The sequence below is a fragment of the Phacochoerus africanus genome, chromosome 3 (genome assembly GCF_016906955.1).
Source record: "Phacochoerus africanus isolate WHEZ1 chromosome 3, ROS_Pafr_v1, whole genome shotgun sequence".
Classification (NCBI taxonomy): Eukaryota; Metazoa; Chordata; class Mammalia; order Artiodactyla; family Suidae; genus Phacochoerus; species Phacochoerus africanus.
Window position 1 is genome coordinate 183,277,716 of NC_062546.1, and position 18,088 is coordinate 183,295,803.

General features: G+C 41.2%; 1 protein-coding gene and 1 long non-coding RNA gene across 9 annotated transcripts in view; one reads left to right on the forward strand and one right to left on the reverse strand.

Moving 5' to 3' along the window:
• The window catches only part of FN1 (fibronectin 1), a 73,371-nt gene extending 61,884 nt beyond the window's left edge, over positions 1-11,487 (reverse strand). For 3 of the 8 annotated variants that reach the window (XM_047773440.1, XM_047773439.1, XM_047773437.1), the window contains exons 1-7: positions 11,089-11,486; positions 10,062-10,190; positions 8,980-9,117; positions 7,492-7,623; positions 6,127-6,267; positions 3,509-3,667; positions 721-912 (exon numbers count right to left, since the gene is read on the reverse strand). In XM_047773440.1, the coding sequence (XP_047629396.1) occupies positions 721-912; positions 3,509-3,667; positions 6,127-6,267; positions 7,492-7,623; positions 8,980-9,117; positions 10,062-10,190; positions 11,089-11,236 (1,039 nt within the window). In that variant the 5' untranslated portion in view covers positions 11,237-11,486. Of the gene's footprint in view, positions 1-720; positions 913-3,508; positions 3,668-6,126; positions 6,268-7,491; positions 7,624-8,979; positions 9,118-10,061; positions 10,191-11,088 lie in introns of all 8 variants that reach the window. The other 5 variants (XM_047773434.1, XM_047773433.1, XM_047773432.1 and 2 more) reach the window with 3 other exon arrangements.
• The window catches only part of LOC125123521 (uncharacterized), a 98,353-nt gene continuing 91,573 nt past the window's right edge, over positions 11,309-18,088 (forward strand). Inside the window, exon 1 of the long non-coding RNA XR_007134085.1 lies at positions 11,309-11,363. This is a non-coding gene — a long non-coding RNA (uncharacterized LOC125123521). The remainder of the gene's footprint in view (positions 11,364-18,088) is intronic.

An 18,088-nucleotide genomic window follows, 5' to 3' on the forward strand; every position in this document is an offset into this window, starting at 1 on the left:
AGACTGAGCTTGTGCACTCCAAGAAAAAGAAAACTCTATGACCAGCTGTGGGAGTTAACTAGATCATCAAGTTGTCAAAATGCCTTACTCAGGAAGCCACCTCTTCTGTGAATAGAACACCTGAGTTCTTCTGCTGACATCCCTTGCTACCACCTCTGCTACCAGGTCTCAGTTTCTCCATTTGCAAAGCTATATAAATACAGGTTAATTAAAGAGGCTGCAAAAGGGACACTGAAAGGACATATTTATGACTCTGTTGGTGCCCTAAGAATTAATACATGAGGCCATTCTAGGGGAAAAGTCAAGGGTGCCAATCATTGCTATAGTTACCACCACTTTTACAGCCCAGGAGAGATTCATTAGGTTGTTGTAAGAAGTTTACATCCGAAAGCTCCAGAACAGTGAGATTTAGAATATAAAATATGGATGCTTAGCTATTTAGAAAGCAACCCTTGTAAAAACATTTTAGACAAAGAAAAAAAAAGATAATTCAAAGCAGTTTAATACTCACTACAGGAAAGCAAATACATAGATAAAAAAGATTGGAAGAAAATATATCAAATGCCAACCCTGGTTGTTATCACAGGGTGGCAAGGTTACAAGCTTTCCTTGTTTGTTTTATTGTTTCACTTTTTTTTTTTTTGGTAAATAAATGTATTGCCTTTCAAAAACTAAATAACAAAAGTTATCCGTATCCTTTTTTGAAAAGATAACACAGACCTGTCTCTTGGCAGCTGACTCCATTGCCCAGGCAAGTGCAAAGCATTTGCTTATTTCCTTGTGTCTTCAGCCACTGCATCCCCACGGAATAAACCACACCGCTGTCTGTGACACAGTGACCATATGGAGCAGGCTGGGGGTGAGGCTGGGGCTGGTAAATGGCTGTTCGGACATCTGTGAAGGAGCCAGATCCTGAGGGCACAAGAAAGGAAAGTCACAGAGCTGGTTAAGAGAAAACTGCTTTCTGGAGCTGGGATCTTCCAGGTGCCATACAGATGGCTCTGCAGTCCTTATTGTTACTGAGCTGTAATTGCAAAAAAAATGCCCCTCCCTTTTCTGGATTAGCTTTTGCATTCAGCTCAGGAAGGAATAAGGTTACCCAAAGATCTCTATCTTCCTGTTTATCTGGAGAAACTGAGATGAAATTTCCAAATCACCAACATTATTCTGCTGCTCCAGAGAACAGATACGTGCAACAAGGCCTCACTCCAGCAAACTCACAGTCCATGCCTCCACAAGCCTCCACTCCTAACTTCCTTTCAGCTCACTTCCTTCTTTGTTCTGTGCCTGGCGTCTCACTGGGCTGCTCACCAGTCCCTGCACCCTGTGCTGTCCTCATGCTTTCCCCCTGGCCTGGAGGGGTCTGTCTCACCCTTCCTCCCTTAGCAGCTCCTGTTAGTCCAATTTATCTGGGCAACCCTTCTCCAGATACTGTTCTGAGAAGTCCCCGCCACTCTGCAGCAGAGTGCCCACCATCCATATAACTCTGGGCTCCTCAGAGGTGCCCTGGCATCTATGTTGGATTCTGTAGACACAGCCCCTCCTTCTACATTTTGTTTCTCTCCAGGATTATTTGGAATTCTGTTGTTTTCTTTTTTTCTGAAACCAATCAATCCTCTAAAGATAGCTTTCCTTTCAGAGTCAGACAAAGGGATATGTTAGTCTTTTCTTGAAACTTAGAGAAATCTGTTCTCCCAAAGGCTGGGCCCAAGAAAGAGCAGAATAAGAACAGAAGCGAGAATGGCCAGTAGGCTGGATTCAGCATCTCCCTAAGTGCTGCTAACACTTTAATCCTAATACTTCAGACCACGGCCCCAAGCTCATTCGTACTGGGGGAACACTGCATCTGTATTCATACAACCCACCTGGGAGAGTCACAATGCAAGATAATATTAACATCCTGTAGAAGATGGTTCTGTTTGGTTTAACCCAGAGTTTCTCAAACTTTTTAAAACAATGGAGCCATTTCAGTATAATATTAGTCATATTAATAAAAGCAGATAATGACGATTGAATGCTTATCTCACTTAACCCCAATTACCCTTTTAACTTAAACTATTTCAGTAGACTAAGATTTGTAATTGATTCTTTTTTTGGTTAGCAGCAATTTTATTGAAAATAATCAAATAACGCAAAGATATGATCAAATGAATCTTGTTCACCTTCATCAGTGCTCACAGCAAGATGAAAACTCATCAAAAGGAGAAAAATCCAAACAAGCAATGAATATTTTTAGCTAAATGATCGATTGATAAAAGACTAGGCAACAATGCTAGCACATTATGTATGAAAACTTGATCAAAACATAACAAGAATAATAAAAACACACTTTTTATTTATGTATTTTTTTGCGTGCCTGCCAGATGCAGAAGTCCCCTGGTCAGGGGTGGAACCCGAGCCACAGCAGTGACAGTGCCAGATCCTTAACCACCACCAGGGAACTCCCAGAAGTACACACTCTTGACTGTCCTATTTCTTTAGATTCTTAAAAAAAAAAAAAAAAAAAAAGCTACACGGTAATGATCTTGTTCTTATACTAGAAATAATTCAACTTTTTTGTTTTTTTTAAAACACTTAAATATTGTGTCTTTCTTTCCTGTCTCTAGGCCCCCTTTGAATTTCTCAAATTGTGAATGCCAATACATGAAGAAAATAATTGTGCATTATTTTTTGGAATGCAACGAAATTTCCTGGGGCATGAAAACCGCTCATAAAGTATTGCTTCCATTACAAAAGCAGCAGAATGTCAGGACAAGGAGATATATTTCATTCTGAAAAAGAACAGATATACTTTTTCCCTTTTTCCTAGCAGAAGAATCAAGTAAGTAGTCATGTAAACTCATCGAAAGTCTCTTATTTCCATTAAAATGCACTTTAAATATTCAAAATACATATACATGTGAATGTATGTGTGTGTATATATCTCTATCTATACATTACCTATATTTTTATTTATTTATTTATTTTGTCTTTTAGGGCCACATTCATGGCATATGGAGGTTCCCTGGCTAGGGGTCCAATTGAAGCTGCAGCTGCTGGCCTATGCCACAGCCACAGCACGCCAGATCCGAGCCATGTCTGCCACCCACACCACAGCTGACAGCAATGCTGGATCCTTAACCCACTGAGCGAGGTCAGAGATCAAACCCAAGTCCTCATGGATGCTAGTCGGGTTCCTTAACCGCTGAGCCATGACGGGAACTCCATTATTATCTATATTTTTATGTATACATGGTGTAGGTTTTATGATTTTAGCATTTTCTTAAACATCAGTTTAATCTCTTGGGGTTAAAACTATTCTTTTCTCCTAAGATCCATTTCCATTTCACTTATTTAAATGTTAAATTTAATGTTGAACAAGGTTTTAGCAACAAAGAGTCTGCAAATGAACTCAACTTAATAGCCAGAACACTGCAAATCATGTGTTAAATGGCTTGCCAGGGAAGAGATGCATTTGCAGAAATACTTTCTGAAAGCACCCCCAGCCCTGTCCCACTGTGTGCCTCACCAGCAGATGTGGTCTGCAGAGATGTGTGCCTCTCACACTTCCACTCCCCACGGCCGTTGCCTGTGCAGATGCACTGGAGCAGGTTCCCCCGATTGTCCTTCTTGCTCCAGGTATCCCCAATTCTATAGGATGTTCTGGTGTCCTGATCGTTGCATCTGTCTGTGTTAGAAAGGAAGCATTTAAATGTGTTTATCAAGTTTGGCAAGTGCACCATGCAAACCTAAAATAAGAATATAGTTGTTTCGAGCTTGGTCAGCTGGTCTGGGGTGATTTGCTTATATTCAGCTGCGGTACCACAGGTGCTAACCTTCTGAAAGATGAGATTGCATTTGAACGTGTGTGAAGGGAGCTGATGATTTAGTCCTATTCCACTTCTCTATTTGCCAAAATACTTTTTGATTACATTTCATTCATTAAATTGTTTTTTCATGGTTTTCATATCATGCCTTGGGCCAAATTCATTCTCTAGCTTTCTAGTCTACCCTCTCTTTCTCAGGCTCTCCAGGCTTTCTTTTAGTCATTATTATGTACGACCTGCCTTTGCAGAGGGGACTTACTTTAGAAAACTAGAAAAAATAGGGAGGCAAGCAGGTCTCAAAGGGTCTCCCCAAACTGCCCCAAAGAAGCTATTAAAGGATGGCAGCATCTCTTTCTTCATTTGTTGTGTAAAAAAAATTCAGAGGATCACCAATTTCTTGGACTAAAATATTCTCTCCTTCTTAACCCCACCCCCACCCCATTTAGAATCACTAACAAAATGGGCTCTTTGGAATTGCTCAGTCTCTTCCCTCTGATGGAAAAGTGGAATTCCTAATGCAAAGTGATAATTTGTAACTAAATTACCATTTGTCTATGTGTTCAATTATCTGGCAAATAGACTGTTTCAATCATAAAGCAGATTTACCCATATGCTACAATGTGAGTGGAGAGGATTGGATTTATCTGTGAGTTAGAATATCACTGCACTGCGTTAGAGGAAAAAAAAATCGGTTGATAGAAGTTCACACAAATACACACATTGATCTACCACCACAGCAGAAGTCTGATTAAAGAGATCATTGCCGGTTATAGCTTTTCCTCAAATCACCAGTATTGTCCTTCCCTGAACCACAATAGCATTATTTCAGTGCTTGTCTTGAAGCCCTTAATACTGTGCTTTATAGAAGATGAATATGTATAAGCCTTTCTCATCACCCTGACCTACTTACTAAGTGTTCTTTGAAGGCTGGGCTAAGGTCCGATTCATTTTTGCATACCTATGCCATCTTGTACAAAGTAGGGACATAAAATTTCATGGAATAAATGACTCCTCTTTGAGAAACTTTTTCCAACTTGCTAATAGAAGAGTTTTAAATAATAGATAAGAATTTGAGTCAAACATCTAATTTGTCTTAAGCCAAATACTGCCACCAAGGTCTTGGAAGTCTGATGATTATAAGAAAATTTTAAATGCAAAAGATCTAATGAGCTGGCAGTGTTCTGGGAAAGATTTGGTCGGAATTGTTATCACTTTCCAGGAGAGACTTTTTTTGTTGTTTGCAAAGAATTCAAATTTGGATGATGAACATGTTAAGATGAGGTTAAATACTTTAAGCTAAATAAACAAAATATGTTTAAAATATTTAGATTTGATTTAAAATTTATTTATAACATGGATAGTTAATGGCTGTTTTACTTCAACAAATTCTACAGGCACTATTAGTCTGAAATTTCAAAACTGTAGGCTTGAACCCCTAAGGCAACACGTAAGGCTCCAGGGCAATGTTAGAAGGAGCAGCAGATGCCAGAGGGTAGCTTCTTTATAGCACTAATAAGCCTAAAGAGACATTGTCCTTAACCCTAGAAGAGATACTTTTTTTTTTTTTTTAAATCTTTTTAGGAACATACCTGTTGCCTATGAACGTTCCCAGGCTAGGGGTCAATTAGGAGCCGCAGCTGCCGGCCTACAACACAGCCACAGCAATGCCAGATCCAAGCTGCATCTGTAACCTACACCTCAGCTCATGGCACTTGGGATCCCCAACCCACTGAGTGAGGCCAGGTATCAAACCCACATCCTCATGGATACTAATTGGATTCATTTCCATTGTGCCACAATAGGAACTCCTTAGATAAGCAATTTTAACTTATGGGGTAAGTACTTTTTATTTTCTTCAGTTTTACTAATGAATATGACTTATTTATATTTCACATATAGAAGGAAACCAAAAACTTTAGAGCTTTGCTCTATTCTATGTCAAGAGTACCCACATGCCCAAAGATGAATTTGCATATTATTTTAATGACTTCTTTGCTACTTAGAAATATCTCAGTGATAATTTAGGTGAAACATTTGCAATTAATCTTCAGGTCCACAATGCATTTGGCATTTAAATGCATATTAAGGTTCCTTCTCAGTAGCTGATAACCTAAGAACTTATTGAACAAATTTTTTTTTCTTTTTAATTTAGTCTCCTTTGAAGAAGCAAAATAAGTTGGTTATGGAATTTTTCTTGACACCTAGATACTACCAGGTTGGTGGAATGGATGTATTCGAACTGATATCTCATGACAATTCTCTCTAGGAATCCAGAAAATAAGACCTAGCCTCATCTTTAACATAAAGATCGAAAACATACTTCTAGAGGTACAGGTGATACGTCCACTGCCTTCTCCCAGACAAGTACAATCCACCATCATCCAGCCCTGATAAGGCTTTTCCCAGGTCTCCCCGACAACGTAGGAAGTCCCTCCAGCCGCGTGATCAAAACATTTCTCAGCTGTAGGGAAATTGGAAGGGAAAACAGAAGAAAAGGGGGTTATTTTGAATTGTGCAGTCTCCCTGTAATTTAAAGTATATTGTGTAAGCAAAAATCTAGCCACATTTTTCTAAGTGGTACTCTGTTCAAAAAGAAAGGCACGCCCTGTAACTAAGCACATAGTAAGTAACCAAAGCAAAAGAAGTCTCCAGCCAAGTTAGCAGGCAGAAATTCTACTCTCCTACTAAGAACATGGACTATGTATCTGCAGCTAGTACTATTCTCCACACCACTATTTTGAGTGAAAAGGATCTATGTATCCAGCCTGTAGTAGACAAAATTCCACTCTTAACTATGAATGATCAATTATGAATGCCTAAATAGACAAGAAAGCTCTTTAAAATTTGGGTTTCTGTAAAAACAGACAACACAAAGAAAAATAAAAGCCTCTGAATTAGAGAACAATCCGAATAAAATTTATAGCTAAAAACTTTTAGATCTGTATCTACAGAGTTCAGCTGAAGATTGACACCAGAAGAAACTCAGTAATTTTTATTTTGACCACAAATGACCAATGAGTGACAGAGCACACATCAAATTATGTTTTAGTTCACTGCTTTCTAATAAAGAAATATGTCCAAAGTGTCATTTTTTTTTCCTTATAAATAACTTATGTCTTGACCAAAGAGAAATAAATCTAAGATCAGAACTTGGAGAAAAGAAATGATTTCTTCCTAAATCTTTCAACTCTATCTTGTGTTTTGGAAACAAAAGTAAGACTTCTACACATGGTTGGCCCTTTTGGATCTAATTCTTTTAAGAAGGCTACAGATTATATAACATTTCCTTATTTGAAATAAAATTCTCAGTTGGTTATCTTTTTTAAACTTTTTTTTTTTTTGGTCTTTTTAGAGTTGTTCCTTCAGCATATGGAAGTTCCCAGGCTAGGGGTCTAATTGGAGCTGTAGCTGCCAGTCTACACCACAGCCACAGCAACTTGGGATGTGAGCCACGTCTGCGACGTGCATCACCCCTCATGGCAATGCCACATCCTTAACCCACTGAGCAAAGTCAGGGATCAAACCTGCATCCTCATGGATACTAGTTGGGTTTGTTACCACTGAGCCACGACAGGAACTCCCATTTTTAATTGGAATTCAGATCTCTTGTCCATGTCAATTAGGGTTCACCCCAACATTCTGACTGTGCCTCCCCACCCCGCATGCATCTGGGAGAGTCACACACCTATGGGCTTGCAGGTCCATTCTCCTTTCCCATTACCAAGACACACACACTCTAACATGTAACCACCAGTCTCATGCGGTCTCCTCCAAGTGTCACCAATCTTGTAGGACTGACCCCCTTCATGGCAGCGGTCTGTTCAAGATAAAAAGCAAATGTCAGAGAGAGTAGGATGCAAAATAGTTTTAAAACAGAAAACGTCTCATGTTCCCACCTGGATAGGCACTTAGGTTAGCCAAAGTAAGGGCACAAAGAAGAGCTTTCCCATTAGACACCCTGGAAAAGTTAACACTTTGGGTCACTCAATTAAATGTCTTGTTTAAGCACAATGGGAAACCACAGAGAAAATTGAATGGCAAAGAAAGGAGTCGTAAATCCCGGTATCCCCAGAGAGATCACAGGAAATTGGGTTCTAAAGCAGAAAAGAAAGGCTGGCAGGCATGGTCTCCACATACACAGCAAGTTGAGCCTGGAGACTAATTCAATGGAAAAGCCATATCAGGCCTCACATTCCAGCTTTCAGGATGTGGAGAGTCTATATTTTATCCTAGGATAGAAATATTTTGATGGAAAGCAAATAGATGTATATATATCAGGTGTGGAAATCTGACTACTTTTCTAGGCTGTTAAATGCAATGGCACATGCAAAGGCCAAGCTGTCCACTATGGACCACTGACTCTTAAGATGTGTCAATGCATTTGGATAAACCCTAACATTAAATATGGGAAAAATTAGGCTTATTCGCAACAGACCAATTAGTTTTTCAGATAGAGCATTAAGGTGACTTATACTTAAATAATGGATTGAAAAAACTAAACTTAATAGAATCTATTGGTAACCCAATGAGTCATACTGGAAAGACTGCCATAGCTAAACTAGAATTGCTGAGAGTGAATCCAGATCCCAAAGTCCCTTGGAAACACTTTTGGGCTAATCATTCCATATTATGCCTGGGAATAGAAAGACTTGCTTCCTGGGTATAAAATACTGGTCAGAAAGAAACCAGACTGTTTCCGTGAGATCCAAGAGGTCTCTGTGTTGCGATCAAGAAGAGCAGCCCACAGAGTGGCTCATGTCCTTAGTGACCATCTTCCTAATGCCTGCAGATCACCACATAAACAGCCCGGCCTGAAGATGCCCAGATGACATAAAATGGGCAATTCCTCTAAGCATGTTGTACTGGAATAGAATCCAAGAGATCCACGTGGTTCCACTGTGTACACACACACACACACACACACACACACACACACACACACACAGAGTCATAAATCCCACAGACTAAACACTGACTCCACCTGCACTCAGAGACATCTTCCAGAAGGACAGGAACTGAACCGGCTGGGTGACCACCTAAGGGTGCCTGGTCACCTAGGGTAAATCCCCAAATGAGGATTATCCAGTCATGGATAACAGAAAGTGACAGTGATGGTGATGAGGAAATTCATATTATGATAATTTAGCAGCATGTGACAGAATGACATTCTTACTTGCAATGGTGCAACTTATTCTGCCTCGCCCAGCTCCAATGCAGGTACAGTCCCAGATCATGGAGTCTTTAGGGCGCTCATAAGTGTCGCCCACCCGGTAAGTGTTCCCAGTGTACTTGTCAAAGCAGGTCTCTTCAGCTGAAGGGAGAAGGAAAGTCCACGTGAGCCTCACATATGTAAAAGCTTTTCTATTCCACTACTCCGATCCAAAGGAAAACTCACTTTTCCATTCTATGAGTAGCAAGGAACAAACGGAAAGTTTTAAAAGATGGAGGGGGGGAGATCCTGGTTTTACCCTGGGCTCTAATAAAGCCTCAGTTTGACCTTTGACAAGTTCCCTAATTTTCTGGAAATGAATTTCAATTGGAAAGGATTCTCAGACCTTAGGAAAAAGCTTTATAAAGTGCGACCTTAGGACTCAGATTGTGAAGGCAGGGCTTTAGAGTCCCCTTTCTGGCTCAGGAAGCCAAATCAAGGTCCACAGAAAAAGCAAACAATTTGAAGAGCCCTCCCCCCCTTCCCCTCAGGCATTGTCACTTGTTAATCCTACTATTTCCATTTTCGCCTCACCAGTGCTTCTCTGTAGGAGTTGCCATGATTTACAAGAAACATATCACGGGTCATAGAGGAATGAGAACTTTGAAGCGTGAGTGGTTTAATGTTGAACTGCAGCCGACAAATCGCTCTACAATATAATGCCCAAAGGCTGTGCTGCCTCATAACCTTACGGTTTAAGATTCGAAATTACTTTCTAATAAACCAAAATTTTATAAGCATTTTTTTTTTGGAGGGAGAAAGAACACACAACGTCTTTCATTTTTTTTTTTTCATCAAAGGCTTTGGGAAAGTAAAACAAAAAGAAGGCTCTAGGGACTATTTTGGGATATATTTGTTCTTTTGTTTTAAAGGTAAAAGGAACATGTGAAAAGCAGTTATTAAACATTTTTAAAGAGGCAATGACAGACAAGTCTATTGGGAAAATGGTGTATGTAATTTTACTACTAACACTAAGTTTAAGGAACAGGCACCACTTCTCCATTAATAGAAGACACTAAGAACTGGGCAGGGTCCCCACCACTTACGCTCAGGCTTGCTCTCACAGTTGAAGCCCCGGCTCCCTCCATAACAGGTACAAACCAAGGCACTGCCCAGGTAAGTGCGCTCCCATTGTTGGTTTATCTGATAGTGTTTTCCATTGTCGTAACAACCAGCTGTAAAGAATCGAAGGAAAAAGTTATTACATTCTTCCTTTTTCCAAATTACAGAAATTTCTTGTACAACTAAATTGAAAAGCCTAAGCAACATATGAAAAAAAAGTTAATCATCAGCGCATGTGGAAAATTAAAAGGAGTTAGCTATCTAAAGAGTTAAGTGCAATTTGTACACGTAGACATATAGGTATTCCTTTTTTTTTTCTTTGACCGAGTTAAACATTATACAATGACGTCATTTCCATCTGGCCAGGGGTCTGCATCAAAGGAAACATTTTGAAAAGCAGATAACTGGGAATTACATTTTAAAAAGTGCAAGGAATTTCAGTACTCTTTGGGAGTAATAAGTCAGGCAGTTTCCTTTAGCCAAGGAAAAGGGAGGGTGTGTCTTTGAAAAACTGGAAGAGGAATTCCCATCTCTCTTTTTGGAGAAGCATCCTGAGGGCCCCCAAAGCAATCTGAACCAATTACATCTCATTCAAAGTAGGAACAACAGTTTTTTAGCTACCCTCTCCTCACCCCCATTTTGAAAATATTTCATCAATTGTTTTAGTAACAAAGAAAATAAGCCTAAAGACCACACTAATTCCAAATGGAAAGTTTAAAGGCACACATCATTTCCCTTTTTAAAGGCAAGTTTCGACGAATTCATAGGAGGACGCCCGGAACGTGCAGAGCTGATAAGAGCCCTGCCGGACACCGCAGAGCCCCTGTCCTCCAAGGCAGTAGCTATCTTAGGCCCTCAGAACCAGCCTGCTCAAACCCAGAGTCTTTTGTGTCCACAGTCAGCGTGAACTCACTCCACACTCGCGCGCGCACAAAACTTTAGCCACAACTTTGGTTGGCTTTACGGTCCCACCCCTGCGACAGCCTGTCTCAGTTCGCGGTCAGTACTCACGCTTGCGTTGGCTGTCAACCAACGGGGATTGGGGCTGAACGATCTGCTGAGCCTGCCTCTTGCTCTTCGACGCTCCAGTGGAGGGCACCGTTGTCCCCAGGGACAGGACGGCCAGCAGCAGCAGCCCGGGTCCCGGACCCCCGAGCATCTTGAGAAGGTGCGGGGATATAGACGCTCTAACCAGGAGACAACTTTCCACCAAGTTTGGCTTCTTTTTCGCAACCTGCCAGAGGAGTCCCTTCCAGTGCCCGCTACGGGCCGACGCCGCCAAGAAGGTAAGGGCTGGATGATGGGGAAGGGGAAGGGTAGAGGGACAGAGGGGAAGGAGAGGAAGAAAGAAGTTGTGGCTGCAGGTCCCCTCTCCCCCGCTCGCGCCTAGGGCTCCCTCTCCTCCCCCCCTGCAAAGCGCAGCCGGCGCGGGCGGCGGAGACCCGAGAGCTGGGGTTTATATGGGACGGTCCCCTCCGCCCCCCGCGAGGCCTCGGGCGCCTGGGAGGAGGGACCGGTCGGACTCCCCCCCACCCTCCTCTTGCCGCCGCCGCCGCCGACCGCTCGCCGATTGGCCTGGGCTCCGGGTGACGTCAGGAGGACTGTGGGTTCGCAGCGAACAAAAGAGATGCTGATCGCCCGCCAGGACTGGGGCAAGAGAACTTTTTTTTGGTTTCCTTTGCGGTCGTCAAACTTTTAGGGGGCAGAAGGGGAAGGATAGGAAGCGGCTGCGAAGGGGTAGACAGGCAGGAAAGGGAGGGCTGGAGTCGTGTGTAGCGAAGGGGTCGCAAGTCCCCCCCGCCACCCCCGCTTCCCTCCCTTTTTTTTTTTATTTTATGGGGATGCAGAGAGAGGTTGAGGACATTGCGTCACCTTTGGAAAATATCTCTGCTTAGTGGAGTGTATTTCGGGGGGAGGAAAAACCATAAAGTAGCCACCACCTTGCAGCTGTAGGAATGTAGCCTCTGCCGTCCCAGGGCGGGGCTGGCTTTCCTCCGGTTCCCTTTCTTTGGTCTACTGTGCACTGAGAACTTAACTTTCTTTGCCTTCGTAGCTTCTTCTTAGGACTTTTCCCCTTCCAAATGCGGTATCTGCGGGGTCCTGAGGAAGTGCTAGCCAGGGTCGCGGGGCGAGGCGGGGAGAGGGGCTAGAAGGGAAAAAGAGAGCCTTCAATGAGCCTCTACAAAGTGCCAAGAGTTCTGCGGGGCGCTCGACGGATCAGGGAGAAATTTAGAGAATGAGGTTGCTTTTGAAAGGACAGAGCAGCAGTTTGCTTTTTTTCCCCTCAAATATGCAAGAAGGTCTTTCCCCTGGAGTTTCGATACCTGTTACCGCTAAAACCTGGAAAACTGGGTCGACCCTGTAGAGAGAAATATTGCGGTGTCCTTCCCCGTGTTCACCGCGCCCCTTATGCAAAGTAGAGATCTTTGAGTCACTAAAAGTTGAGAAAAGACCATTTACAGATTTGCCTTCCTACAGTCCTTTCTTGCTTTTGTTTGGCATTTTCATTTGGTGGACATCGATTTCATCACAGAATTCCCCTCCCCCAGCCCCGCTGCCAGATTTTTCACATTTCAAGTGTTACTTATTCCAATGTGGAAAGTTCCTATTTAAGATGTGCCTGTCTTTCCCTCTAAAGGCACAATCTGAGAAGTCTCTAGCATTTAACAACTCATCACATCAGTCTTTTTTACAAACACAAACCACACTTGCTTTTTAAGGAAGGATCTTTGAAAGGAGTCCTCGACTTTCTTCAGTAACTTCTGAGGGACCAAAACTCAAAAGCTTTGCCTCCTAGTTAGGTTAGTAGTGTGGACCTCCTATTTGCTTTGAGAATCTAGAAAATCTGTTAGCTAAATATGTTTATTTCTGCAAGCACTTGTTTTCTCCAAATGTTCCACCTTTAGCAACTGCCATGGGGTTATTCGAACTCTGGTCTATAAAATGCCCAACACATCAAAGACACAAAACTAACATTTGCTTATATTAACACAGGGAATTAAAGGGAAACACACTCACACACAAAGCAAATATCAGTTTCCTATAAGCAGTGTAAAATAACTTCTTGAGGCATCTTTGTGACCAACTTTGCCAGTTGAAAGAGTGCCTCGGATTTCCCCAAATTTAGAGTCCCGTCTGGGTTAGAGTTTTTTTGAATTTCTCATCATCACTTGACAAAGCAGTTTTCTCTTTCAAGTATAAAAGGGCCCCTTGTAAAATTCTCAGTAAATTTCTGGGAAGCTGGGTGTTCCTGCCAGAGGGAAGGGTACCTGGAAATCAGGATATAAGCAAGATAAACCTGAAGCCAATGCTTTCTTAAAATACATGGATTCTGGGGGAAGGAAATAAGTGGTTAGAAAAGTATTTCATCAACCCAAACCATGGTAGTTTGATATATTTACTTACTCAAAATACACTAGAATAATATACACAGAGAGCTTGGAGGGAAAAAAAGCCCAAGTGACTTACATTTCAGAAGTAATTTGTATTTCAATCCATTGAGATATACTTTGCTTAAGGATATGATATATTTCAAATGTCTCATAAGCAAGCATATATATAATATTTGGACTGAATTTTATAGAAATGCCTGAGAGTTTACACTTTTACTTGAAAGCAGCTTTTATTTTTTGAACTTTGGAGATGGAAACATTTTTTTAGTTCAGATAACAAGACTTGCTACAGTATTCTTTTATTATCAATGTCCTTTGTAATTGTGTAAGTCAATTATCTCTAACTGGAGAGATAGTTAAATCTCTCCACTCTGACCCTGTTCAAACTAGGCATGCCTCAAGTCCACGACTCCCTTTCACTCCCTTAAGAATTCTAACTATTCTGACAGGATGGGTTCTTAAGCAAACAACATCCTTCTATTTGTAGGATATTTCTTTGGATTTATTTTTCTCATCTTTATTTGGAGAGGGAAACGTGACAAAAAGGACAGAAAGTAGATTCCTAGGTGCCTGGGGCTGGGGATGGGAATGGCAATAACTGTAAACGAACACAAGGAATCTTATTGGAGTGATGGAAATAAATGTTCTAAAACTAGATTGTGGTGGTGGCTACATAACTTGGTTAAGTTACTGAAAATCACTGAGTTGTACACTGAACATGGGTGAGTTTTATGGTATGTAAGTTACGCCACAATAAAGTTGTTCTTAAAAAATTAAGGTGTAGTAGTTTTTTATTCTTTTTTTTACTCATACCATCTTCTATTTTGTTTCACAGACTTGCACTCAAGCGGCTGCAACATGCACAGGGCGGCCTCACTTCTTCATTTTTCTAAGAGGAAGTTTTTCTTAAGGACAGTAGTGGAGTCTTTCTTCTACACCAGTAACCTCTTAGGAAGCCTAGTATCTGTGTGATGGAATGTGTGTTGTAGAGGCGAAATAAATCTTGATTTAGGATTGTGCCTTGTTTCTTCTTGGACTTGCCATAGAGATAGGATTTTCTCAGAACTTAGGTCAGCTTAAATTTTCAGTAACAAAAAAGAGCACGTACATTTGTGTGTAGAGGGTGTATTTGGATGTTTCCTTATTGGAGACGGTAAATGAGGAGCATGCGCAATTATGGAAATTGAAAGAATTGACTTTGAGTTGATGACTATGGTTAAGCACAAAATGAATTTTTCAGATCCAGTCATTTGGGAAGGATTGAAATTAATACAATTAAAGGGATACGTTTTAAAAGACAGTTTTTTTTTCCTAAGTGAAAAATGGCTTTTCTTTAAGAATAATGCGCACATGAGGACAATACCCATCCCGGCCAAATCCCTTGCCTGCTGAAAAAAAAATCTTATCCCTGATAAGAAATAACTTCTTGACCCTAGGGGTTACATTTAAACGAAGGTGAGCTGTTTTTCTTGAAAACCTTTGGCTTTTATCCTGTTCTTAATCTCTTTCAGTTCTGGTAGAGGGGAAGCCATTGATTAGGTGACCTTTGGAACTCTCTGCCTTAAAAGCCTATAGTGTCTTTTTACTATTTCATGGTCTTCTAAGCCTAGGTTGAATGGACATAAATTACAGTAGTTTTGTTTCTTAACTTGATTATATTTTTTTGGCATGAAATCCTTCCCATCTTTCCTTAAAAATGTCGAAGCTTGCAAAACTGCTACTCATTAAGCACAGGTGCGAGAAGGAAAAAGAAACTGCCCCATGGGCAGCCCTCATGGGTAAAATATCTGAGCAGTTTGTCTGGAATTGACAGGCACTGCAACCAGGGGAAAAAAAAATACTTGATGAGGATTTTAATTTATGCCTTGAAAGCTTGCCAGTTTTCACTTAATCAGCATTTTGTTTATATTTTTAGTTACTTTATTATTTAATCAGCACTTTTAAAAGCCTTAATCTCTGCCCTTTGATTTTTACCAGGAGTGCTCTTTTTCTCATTAGAGGGACGTATCTCCCAACAGCCTTTGCAAAGGAGTCTTGTTCATCCAGTAAAGTGGAATGAACTACTCTGTAGCTGGAATGCTCACCCAGAAACTGTGTTATAGAACATTTCAGCTTTCCAAGCTAGGTAGTAGTTTCTTGGAAAAGTTTTATTTTTGGGTGCTCTTGCTCCTTTTCTCAATTTTCCTTTATTTTATGTAGGTGGCTCTAAAAGTTTTGAAAGGCTAAAAGACTTCTACTTGAAAGGTTTTTGGCATTTAAATTATTTTCCATCTTTTTTTGAATTCACATATTTTAAGCATCTTATAGGGAGCTAATTATGAAGGTTGTGTTAGATGCTTAAAGACCATCATAAACATTATTTCTTAAACTTTTTTTTTTAAGAAGACAACACAGCAGAACCTTTATTTTATTTTATTTTATTTATTTATTTTTTGTCTTTTTTGCTATTTCTTTGGGCCACTCCCGCGGCATATGGAGGTTCCCAGGCTAGGGGTCGAATCGGAGCTGTAGCCAACGGCCTACACCAGAGCCACAGCAACACAGGATCCGAGCCGTGTCTGCAACCTACACCACAGCTCACGGCAACACCGGATCGTTAACCCACTGAGCAAGGGCAGGGACGGAACCCGCAACCTCATGGTTCCTAGTCGGATTCGTTAACCACTGCGCCACGACGGGAACTCCACAACTTAAACTTTTTTTTTTTGTCTTTTTTGTTGTTGTTGTTGTTGTTGCTATTTCTTGGGCCGCTCCCGCGGCATATGGAGGTTCCCAGGCTAGGGGTTGAATCGGAGCTGTAGCCACCGGCCTACACCAGAGCCACAGCAATGCGGGATCCGAGCCGCGTCTGCAACCTACACCACAGCTCACGGCAACGCTGGATCGTTAACCCACTGAGCAAGGACAGGGACCGAACCCACTACCTCATGGTTCCTAGTCGGATTCGTTAACCACTGCGCCACGACGGGAACTCCTATTTCTTAAATAAACTTTTATACCAACAATAGACTACTTTGATATAGGTGGTCAATAAACACTTTCTATTAGTTATTAGTTATTAAAATTAAGGATATATTCAACTGAATTATAGCAATGAAAGTATAATTATGACTATCCCTAAATTCATGCTGAACCATTTTCTGGATAAATTTGATATATTCTCTCATTAGCTGTGAAAGTTTTACTGAGATGGAATGGGTGTTTAAAATCATTACTATATTAAACGTGAAAAACTGGAGTTCTCTTGTGGTACAGCAGGTTAAGGATCTGGCGTTACAGCTGTAGCAGCCCAGGTCACTGCTGTGGTGCAGGTTCAGTCCCTATCTGGGTAACTTCCAAACACCAAGAGTGTGGCCAAAAAACAAAACAAAACAAAAATATGAAAAACTAAGACAATCTTAAGCACATGAAAAAGGGCATAAGGATTTCAGTATCTGAAGAGAAATACATTTAAACAGCTAGATTTTACTCAGCACTTTCTCTGAGCCAGAACCAGGTCTAAGTACTTTACAGACATTTTTTTCATTCTACAATCAACCACCCTGTGAGGTAAGGACCATTATCCTCTTACTCTTACAGATGAGGACACAAGACTTAGAAAAATAACTAGAATGAAGCTTTCTAAATCACCAGCCTTGTAGACATTCTGGTATCACTTAATGATCTCTCTCTAGAATAAAGGTGTGGGCAATTGGCTAAAGGATTTTGTAGATGACTTTTTCAACCTGAGACTCATTCATTCAAACGACGTCACACAGAACCTTGCTGATTGATATGCTGCCAGTTTTTACCTATTGTATCCAGGGCCGTTCTTTTGTGAACCAGTTTCTTTCCAAAAGCCTGACTGTGTTTTGGCATTTGGATTGGTACCTCTGACTCTCCACTAGACCACAAGCTTGATGGAGCAGAGTCTCTGTCTTGGTACTTATGAATGAAAGGAAAGAAAGGCAGATGATAAACACTCAAATGTACAGTTAGTCATTATTAAACCAGCCAGTCACATTATTAAGTGCCCCGCGTATGTTATTTCAGCTTATCCTCAAAGTAACTGCCAGAAATAGATATCCATAGCCCCAATTTAACTCTCTGTGGCTAGAAAAGTTTAAGATGATCCTTATGCTTCTACAATGAAAAAGGGACAGGCTGGAACTTAGTCTTCTTGCCACAAAACTCATATTCTTCACCAAAACATACAAGGCTTTCCCCCAAGAGATTTTGCCCCATTTAAGTTATAAGAAATTTGGAAAACTTCTCTGGTGATTACTTTTTTTTGTTCTCCCAGATCTGTATGCTCTGTTCTTCACTGCCTTGCTCTGCATCTTGGGGCTGATCCCTTGGACTGTATGGCAGACTCCTCTGCCTGCTGCAGGGCAGGAGGACAAAGACAGGACGGTGTTTCTTCTGAAGTCTGGTTTCAGGACTACAGTTCTGGTGGCAGTGTCCTCTCTGCAGAACATGCATTCTCCCTGGGAACAAGACTGCCCCCAAGAGGGTGAACATTGGTTGTTGGTGGGTGGGGGGCCGGGGGTGGGGTGGGGAGAGTGAAAAGAAAAAAAAAATAATAATAAAGAAAGGAAAAAAACCCCAACTCGGAGTTTCCATCGTGGCTCAGTGGAAAC